Source organism: Gekko japonicus, unplaced genomic scaffold (assembly GCF_001447785.1).
Source record: "Gekko japonicus isolate JY-2015 unplaced genomic scaffold, Gekko_japonicus_V1.1 scaffold923, whole genome shotgun sequence".
Classification (NCBI taxonomy): Eukaryota; Metazoa; Chordata; class Lepidosauria; order Squamata; family Gekkonidae; genus Gekko; species Gekko japonicus.
In genome coordinates this window covers 559,729-568,988 of record NW_015171530.1, presented here as the reverse complement: position 1 = coordinate 568,988, position 9,260 = coordinate 559,729, and the positions used below count along the sequence as shown (strand labels likewise).

General features: G+C 49.3%; 1 protein-coding gene across 1 annotated transcript; it reads left to right on the top strand.

Moving 5' to 3' along the window:
* On the top strand, nt 1-7,677 carry LOC107117416 (zinc finger and SCAN domain-containing protein 31-like). Its single transcript, XM_015419528.1, has 4 exons — nt 1-30; nt 1,828-2,764; nt 4,771-4,897; nt 7,193-7,677. Exons 2-4 carry the CDS (start codon nt 1,955-1,957, stop codon nt 7,675-7,677), a joined length of 1,422 nt encoding a protein of 473 aa, XP_015275014.1. The 5' UTR covers nt 1-30; nt 1,828-1,954.
* Nucleotides 7,678-9,260: the final 1,583 nt, after the last annotated feature.

The following is a 9,260-nucleotide window of genomic DNA, read 5'->3' as shown; positions in this document are numbered from 1 at the left end:
GGGGGAAAGAGGCTGCGGTGCGGAAGAGGGGTGAGTTCGATGCAGCGGAGGGAGGGGGGGGTGCTAAAGGGGAGTGGACAGAAACTGCAGAGACACTTGCGGTTGAAAGCTGGGGCGACCCCGAGCGAGGTCCCTTCCTTCGTACCAAAGCCGCGTGGACCCTTGAAGTTTTAGCCAAGGGGTTCTAGCCTGGTCTCCCTTAGTGGGGAGTCCATTTTCTTTGGGTCGTGCAGTGTTCCCTCTAAGCTGAGTTAGTGTGAGCTAGCTCACAGTTTTTCAGCCTCCAGCTCACAGATTTTTGCTCAGGAAGGATGACTCTAGAGCCAACTAATTTATGCATTAGCCAAATCGCTCGCTCACAAATTTCATGCCAGGAGCTCACAGGGTAAAATTTTTGCTCACAAGATTCCACAGCTTAGAGGGAACATTGGTTTGTGGGGAGCCAATTCGAAACTGGTCTGGGGCTGGTTGCACTAAAACATGCGAGCGCCGCCTTTGTCGCTGTGGCGTGGCTTTCTCAAGACCGCCTGACACGGGTTGGCAGCTCCCTCCCGCTAGGCTAGACTCGGGCATCTGACTGAAACAGCCCAAGGGCTAGAAGCAGATCTTCTGCTTGCGGCGGAAGCAATTGTCCAGCAGGGCTGCCAGTCTTCTGAAAATGGTGTCCTGGCCCATATGTGTGAAGCCGTAACCAGCGGTGGTGAGTGACTGCACCTGCGGCCTTTTACACGCAAGGCTTCTGTGTCCTTAAGCAGTATTCAGACGGACAGAAACGTAGGATCTTGGATAGTGTATTGGCTAAGAGCTTTGAGGCCGTTCAGATCTGGCCTCTATGTTAGACAAGTTGTTAATTCTACGTTGCCCCATTGCAATATGGGCTGAGAGCCAGTGTGGTGTAGTCCTGGGAGACCCTGATTTGAATCCTCATTTTTATCACGGAAGCTTGCGGGGTGACCTTGGGCCTTGTCTGCCTCATCGGGTTGCTATTGTAAGAGGATGGAAGAGGGGAGAAACATGGGTCTCAACTGGGGACAAAAGCAGGACATAAATAAGTAAATACACTTGCACGGGGCAACGTCTTCGGACAGCGCTGGCTCTTCGGCTTTGAAACGGAGATGAGCACCGCAACCCTAGAGTCGGATTTGCACGGGGCAATAATACTGTCCTACCTTACAGGCACTTGTTATAGAGATAAAGCAATAATATATGTGAAGTGCTCAAAATACACTGAAAGCGTGGTAGAAATGTATGATTAGTAAATGTGTTCCGTTGTGTTTGCTCACTTTCTTCCCTCCATCTTGATACACTGGACCATCATACAGCAACCGCCATCTGCACTCAACTGCACTTTATATGTGCAGTGTTTGTTACGAAAATTTTATATTATTGCATTTATGCATCTGTGTTTTATTGTATTTATTGTATTGTGTTGTATTCTAACGTGTTGTACGCCGCCTTGAGCCTGCCTGTGCAGGAAAGGCGGGTCATAAATTGAAAATAATAAATAAAATAAATATATTGTTTTGCCCAATGGCTGTGTTAGACTGTAAGTTCTTTGGAGGGGCAGGCCTTACTAATCCTTGCCCCTCTCTGACGTGCTATATATGTGGATAGTTTTGTATAATAGTAGAAATTAAGTCGGTGAAGTTGGACATCTCGTTTTTTTGCCATGCTGGGGGGAGCTGATTTTTGTTTCTTGTGTGCAGTTGGAAATGAAGAGGAACGCTGAAGGAGGGGGTCAGCAATAAAGGTGAAAACCCCAAGAAGAGCAGCTATGCTTGAAGTAGGTCGATCAAATAAAACTAATAGTCTTTTTCCCCCTGACAGGATCATGTCTGCCCTGCCTGGCCACAGATTTCTCTAAGTCAAAAGACTGACACTTTCTCTCCAGTGCAAGAAACAGAGAGGAGACTCTTGCTGGGATAACGCCAACTGTAGTCTCTTGAGAAACCAAATGACCTCACAGCCACATAAAATGGCCGCTTGTCCAGAAGAAACTACAGGAGCAGGACTGCCATTGCCGATTCGCGTGAAATTGGAGGCCCAGTGCCAAGCAGACAACAGCATGAGAGGAGATGGAAAAGCCCCTTGTACAATCCAGTCTGGGGGCTCTGAGGGGATATTGAGAGCGCCACCTGTGGAAAGGGTGAAGCAGGAGCTGGCAGAGGAACTGTTTCCCAGCTGGGATTGCCAGTGGCAACGGGTGCTGGAGGTGGTGCAGACTCCCATGATTGCCCCAGTATGGGACAATTTACAGTTGCCCCCTCTCCCTCAAGCGGGCAGCACTGAGGCCTACCTGACCACTTTTGAGCGGGTGGCAGATGCTTCCCAGTGGCCTAAGGAAGAGTGGGTGGCTCGGCTCATGCCCATTCTCAGTGGGCAAGCCCAGCAGGCGTATTTTAGCCTGGATCCAAAAGACAAGAGTGACTACGGGAAGGTGAAGGTTGCCATTTTGAGGCTGGACAACTACATTGCCACAGAGACACACCGCCAAGGCTTCAGGCATTTCTGTTACCAGGATGCCGAGGGGCCACGAGGGACGTGCCAGAAGCTCCAGGAGCTCTGCCATCGTTGGTTGAGGCCTGAAAGTCAGACCAAGGAGCAGATCTTGGATCTGTTAGTCTTGGAGCAGTTCCTTGTCATTCTGCCACAGGAAATGCAAAGCTGGATTCGAGAACGTGGGCCAGAGACTTGTGACCGAGCGGTGGCCCTGGCCGAGGAGTTTTTGCAGGAGCGCCAAGTGACCGAGAGATGGGAACAACAGGTGAGGAGCTTCTAAATGCTGGTCATCTTTGGGGGCAAAGAGAGCAGACTTTGACTTTCAAGAAGGAAACTGCATCTTTATTTATGTATTTATTTAAAACATTTAGTAGCAATCTTTCTTCCTTATGGAACTCAAGGCAGCTTACAAAATAGATTAAAATAACATAAGATAGAATACACAAAATAGATTTTTTTAAAAACCCCAAATTTAAAATCACAATTTAGGACTGTCAGTAAATTAATCATATGTGAGCTATATTCAACCAACGCCTAAAGACTGAAAGTGAGGAGGCCAGGAGCACCTCCCTGGGAAATTTGTTCCATAATTGTGGGGCTACCACTGAAAAGGCCCTTTTTCATGTACCTGCCAAATAATCTTGTTTGATTAACGGGACAGTCAGGAGGGCTTCTTCTTGTGAACTAATGGGACAGGAGGGCTTCTTCTTGTGATCTTAATTCCTGGGCAGGAACATATGGGAGAAGACATTCCTATGTGTCTCATGGGCTTTCCTGCCTTCATAGACAGTTATGAATCAGGCAAAAAAAGAAAAGAAAAAAGTAAACTGCCTACGCAGAAGGATTGCAGACTTTTTGATTTTGTTAGGGCAGCCTTGAAAGTCACCGTCTTGTTTTGAAATTTAAAAAGAAGTTAAACAGAGCGTGACTTGGGTACACTGAAGGGGAGAGGAGGTCGATTCCCTCCTCATGTTGTTCTCGGGAGGGGCTGTTCCCCAGGAGCAACATTTCAGGAGGCATTTGGGGCTGCAGCGAGGAGGGGAGGTGAGAAAGTCAGGCTCTGCGGATGGAAAATCCATCCACAGGAATCACAGTGGATCCAAGCCACTGAAATAATTTGCCATGCCCGCTCTGAAAGCAGCATGAATTCCCTTAAGTGTGCGGGGTGTTATAAATCTTTTGTAGTCCCACTCAAAATGTCATGGGGAGGGGCCCTGGCTCAGTGATAGAGCATCTGCTTGGCATGCAGAAGGTCCTAGGTTCAATCTCTGGCATCTCCAGTAACAAGGAGCAGGGAGTCGGTGATGTGAAAGTCCTCTGCCTGAGACTCAGGACAGCTGCTGCCAGTCTGAGTAGACAGTACTGACCTTGCTGGACCAATGGTCTGATTCAGTATATGGCAGCTTCATGCATCCCATAGAGCCAGAGCTTCCTGACCAAGCAGACATGCATGTTGATGCATCTGTACCAGAGCTTGAATTGTGAGCACAGTTGTGTGGCACCGTTGCCACAGATGAGGAAAGTGATGGCGTCAGCCAGAAGTGGGCAGCCTCCGGTTTCCAATTTGACTATGGCAGAAGGAGCATCTTAACTAACTCTGCCCACAGTGGGGGGCACACTTGTGTCGTCGCTGGGTGCAGGTAGAACCACAGTGACTTTACCGTTTTCCCCACCCTGCCTTCTCTCCCATGGCACACACTGATCCAGCCAATTTCTTCCATCTCAAACAATTTTTCTCCTTAATCCAACCCCTGCCCCACATGGCTTTTGTACATGAAGGTCCCATGATTCCCCAACATAGCCTCTGCGAGTGCCAAATGGAAACCCCCCACTCTTTTTTTTTTTTTTAACCAGCAGAAAAGCTGGTTGGATCTAACCCATGTACTCTGTGGATTCCCTGGCTGTCTCCCTTAACGCAGCCCCACACTGTACTTCTTACGGTGGTCACTTTCAACATTCATAGGGGAAACCTCTTCCTGGAACCAAGGGAAATCTCATGCTTTGGCTTTTCAAAATGTCATCAGGGAGTGCCCATACTATTTCAAACTTCTTTGTCCAATCAGATGGGCTGGGAACCAGGCTTTTGTTCCACACAAAATCTAAGCTCTTCTGGATGCCAGATTCCACATGTCCCATTTTAGTTTCTGTGCAAACCAGCTCCCCCTCACTTATAGTGGCAAAGCGAGTGCTGCATCTCAAGAGTTTAGTGACAGTGCTCCTTTTCACCCTGGTTCAACTATCCCAATCCTCCCTGGTTTTGTTTTTCTCCAGATAACTGTGCCTGTTGAGATGGTGATCATAAACTCCCCTGTTGTAGATCAGACTTTGTCTGACACAGCGCAGAGACATCCTCCCAAGGAGACCAGCCAAGCTGACAACAAGGATGATGGCTCCCAAGGTACTTGTTGTTGGATTCTCTGGTGTTGTACAGCCAGGAATCTCTGTCAGCGTAGCAGAGTGCGCCAGGCTTTCCACGCAGCAAAGCTTAGGTACTAAGAGTGCTAGCAGACTTACAAAGTTACACAGAGCCAGTAGTCAGATTTAAAACTAGTAAGAGTTCTTTATGATATGGAACCCTGTTCTAGACAGTATAGATGAGATAGATCCAGGTAGTCAGCCGTGTTGGTCTGAAGCAGTAGAACAAATTTAGAGTCCAGTGGCACCTTTAAGACCAACAAAGGTTTATTCAAGGCTCAGACCTTGAATAAACCTTTGTTGGTCTTAAAGGTGCCACTGGACTCAAGATGAGAGACAGAGATGGAATCTATACTAACTACCTAGGATGGCTTTGGATTTATCCATTGTTCAAAGAGTGTCCTTGCATCATTGTTCAAAGATGGGGAGAAACATGCTTGTGTGAGTGAGAGGAAGTGTGGGGTCAGAAAAGAGGAAATTGCTCCCTCAGGATGTAACACACACCAAAGGGACAGGGGCAATAGAATAAACAGGAAGGATTCCCCACAATCTGCCTGTCTGTCTATCTGACTCTCTTGTAACCCCCCCTCTGGAGGCTGAGACAAAAGGCCAGCGTCAAGTCCTTCACTTCCAACACTTGTAAGTTCTGGGCAGGAAGCCTCCTTGCCATGGAAAAATCAACATCTTCCTGATGCTGAGCAAAAAGGCGGTGGGGGGGAAGTGAAAAGAAGAATATCCATAGGAATGTAAAGCAGGGACTTTATCTAGAACTGGGGAGGGGCCTCATGGGGCCTGAGGTGATCCTCAGTATAGTATGTAGGCACCCAGCATAAAGGTAAAGGTAAAGGTTCCCTTGCTCGAAAGCCAGTCGAATCCGACTCTAGGGTTGCGGTGCTCATCTCCGTTTCAAAGCCGAAGAGCCAGCGCTGTCCAAAGACGTTTCCGTGGTCATGTGGCCGGCATGACTAAACACCAAGGCGTACGGAACGCTGTTACCTTCCCCCCCGAAGTGGTACCTATTTATCTACTTGCAATTTCTTGCTTTTGAACTGCTAGGTTGGCAGGAGCTGGAACTAGAGATGGGAGCTCACTCCATCATGCGGCACCCGGGTCTCGAACTGCTGAACTACTGACCTTCCACAGCCTGCAGTTCAGCGTCTTAACCACTTGAGCCACTGCAGTTCCCTGAGCCACCGCATATTCCACCCCAAATCTTCACACCTAAGAAGCGGATGCCGCTAGTAGGCCCTTGGCCCTAATAGTGAGATCAGCTTCTTAGACCTGAATCACCAGTGGTGGCTGCTGTATGGCACGGTTCCTGCATTGCCTGCATGTGTTCAGAATAATCTTAAGGGACTAGAGACTTGTTTTTAAATTATAACCTGAGCTTCGCTGAATGTTGCACTGGAGACGTTTTGCACTCATTGGAGGCTGGAAAAGCAAAACAAAAACACCTGCCTGTCTACCCTTTACGTTTTGAAACCCACCCTGGAGCGCAGGGTGGTGTCTGAGATTCTTCCCCCAATCCAGTGGTGCCTTGAAGACTAACAGCATTGTTCCATCTAGGGTTGCCAACCTCCAGGTGGTGGCTGGAGACCTCGGGATCACCACTGATCTCCAGGCGACAGAGATCAACTCCCCTGGGGAAAAAGAGCCGCTTTGGAAAGTGGACTCTGTGGCACTAGACCCCAATGAAGCCCACCCGTTCCGCAAATCCCGCCCTTTCCAGTCTTTAGCCCCAAAGCCTCCTGGAGCTGGCAACCCTAGTACCAGCATGAGCTTTTTTATTATTATTGTTTTATTATTATTTATTAGATTTCTGAATCGCCCTTCCCTGCAAGCGGGCTCTGGGCGATTTACAGCATTAAAACAGATAAAATGCAACCAGCGTGATAAGGTTATTACAGTGCACATCAATCCAGACGGCAGTCAGTCCTTTTTGCCCATTGCCATGTGCTCTCTGTGCAGCAGGGTGGGGAAGGGAATGCGGAGCCAAAGGTAAAAAGGGAGGGTGCCAGTTTTAACCCTTGCTGTCCTCACACATTGGAGGAGTGGTCCCGGTCAGAGCTCACCCCTTCAGATGCTATGAAGAAGAAACCATATTCCACAGTTTTATAGGGAAAACTACAGAAGGGGAGGGGGAAAGGGAGGAGAAAGTGAGTGGCCAAAGGAGACTCCATGGTAGAGTGGAGATTTGGACTCAGGTCTCCTTTGTCTGCAGGCAATGCCGTAATTCCAGCTTGTTTACCTGACCAGCCGGATGTTTCCTTCCCAGCAGACAGCAACTTTGCGAGCAGAGCTGGGGCCAAGGAGGTCCACCAGGGAGCGTCCGAGGTGGACGATCAAGGGCGGAGGCCTCAAGGAGGGTTTCGAGAGGATGCCCTCCAGAGGGCTGACCCTAAGAGAACGTACGTGAGCGAGCTCAGCCTGGGAAGGCCGCAGAAGAGCTGTCTCGCCGCGAGGGTGCTGAAGGATAAAGACCTCGACGGGGTCCTTGCCGACCCGGAAGTCAAACGGCACCTGTGTAAGGAGTGCGGGAAAAGGTTCCGCAAGAAGTGGGACCTCATTAGGCACGAGAGAATCCACACGGGTGAGAAGCCCTACCAGTGCCCCGAGTGCGGGAACAGCTTCAATCGGAACACAACCCTCACAAAACACCTCCTCATTCACTCCGGGGAGAAACCCCACCAGTGCGCCTACTGCGGGAAGCGGTTCACGCGGCGCTCGCATGTGGTGAACCACCAGAGACGCCACTCGTGGTAAGAGCCCATGTCCTTCCTTTGCTCCCCTTTAGGGCCTCGGTTCGGAACTAACAGCACATGGGTGAGTCCTGTTACAAGAGGCATGTATTTGGGAGCAGAGCTAAGCAAGATGCTGGGACTTCCATGCATAGGAATCATAAGCGTTGGGTGGGACTTCCGGGGTCATCTAGTCCAACCCCCCCACAGTGCAGGAAATTCATAACTACCTCCCCCCCCCCACGCCCCCAGTGACTCCTGCTCCATGCCCAGATGCCTGATTCCAGTTTGGCTCACCAGCGTGAATGGGGAGGGGGGGGGGGTTGATGTTTTTCCCCCCATGCCTTTTTTCTGACTTGAAATAGCCCCACAGAGCTGGTATTTTGTCCTTAGTTCCTGTATTTTCCCCCAGAACAGAAAATTGCTCCTCCCTGATGCCATTTTGTGTTATGGAAAATGCTGAATGAGTACAATTCTGTGCAGTTAGAGATGTTTGTGAAACAGTATCCATAGGATTCAGGCAGATCTTAGCCATGTCCAAGAAGAAGAAAAGAAGAAGAGATTGGATTTATACCCCACCCTTCACTACCCAAAGGAGTCTCAGAGCAGCTTACAATCTCCTTTTCCTTCCCCTCCTCACAAGAGACACCCTGTGAGGTAGGTGGGGCTGAGAAAGCTGTTTAAGGTGGTCACCACACCTTAAAAAGGATATTATAGCTTTGGGAAAAGTGCAGAAAAGAGCAACTCGAATGATAAAAGGGTTGGAACACTTTCCCTATGAGGAAACGTTGAAGCGCTTAGGTCTCTTTAGCTTGGAGAAACGACGACTGAGGGTTGACATGATCGAGGTTTATAAGATTATGCATGGGATAGAGCAGGTAGGGACCTGTTTCCCAACTTGGGGGACCTGATTGGGTGGATAGGTGGCATAAAATGTTTTAAAATTGCTGAGCATGAAATTGCTGAGCAGTCGGGTTAGAACGGATAAAAGGAAGTACTTCTTCACCCAAAGAGTGATTAACACATGGAATTCGCTGCCACAGGAAGTGGTGGCGGCTACAAGCATAGACGGCTTCAAAAGGGAATTAGATAAGCATATGGAGCAGAGGTCCATCAGTGGCTATTAGGCTATTATTATAGGGGCTCTGGGGCAAGTGATGCTCTGTCTTCTTGGTGCTTGGGGGGGGTCAATGGGGAGGGCTTCTAATGTCCTGGCCCCACTGGTGGACCTCCTGATAGCACTTGGTATTTCTGGCCACTGTGTGACACAGAATGTTGGACTGGATGGGCCTTTGGCCTGATCCAACATTGGCATCTCTTATGTTCTTACGTTCGAGAACTGCTCTTGAGAGAACAGCTCTGAAAGTACTTGTGACTGACCCAAGGTCACATCAGCAGCTGCATGTGAAGGCGTGGGGAATCAAACTCGGTTCTCCCAGATTAGAGTCCACACCCCTAACCACTACACCAAACTGGCTCTCCTGTCCTCTCCTGGTTTCTGGGGAAGGCCCACCCTGGCGCATTTAATCATACCTAATGGGCACTGGGTTGTCTTGTGAGTGGCAACTGCATCACCAGGGTAACACTTGAAGTGGGTCTGGCCCGTCA

Coding starts and splice junctions, on each gene's coding strand:
- LOC107117416 (XM_015419528.1), top strand. CDS start 1,955: ATGACCTCACAGCCACATAAAATGGCCGCTTGTCCAGAAGAAACTACA. Junction 2,765..4,770: donor CCGAGAGATGGGAACAACAG/GTGAGGAGCTTC, acceptor GTTTTTCTCCAG/ATAACTGTGCCTGTTGAGAT. Junction 4,898..7,192: donor CAAGGATGATGGCTCCCAAG/GTACTTGTTGTT, acceptor CCTTCCCAGCAG/ACAGCAACTTTGCGAGCAGA.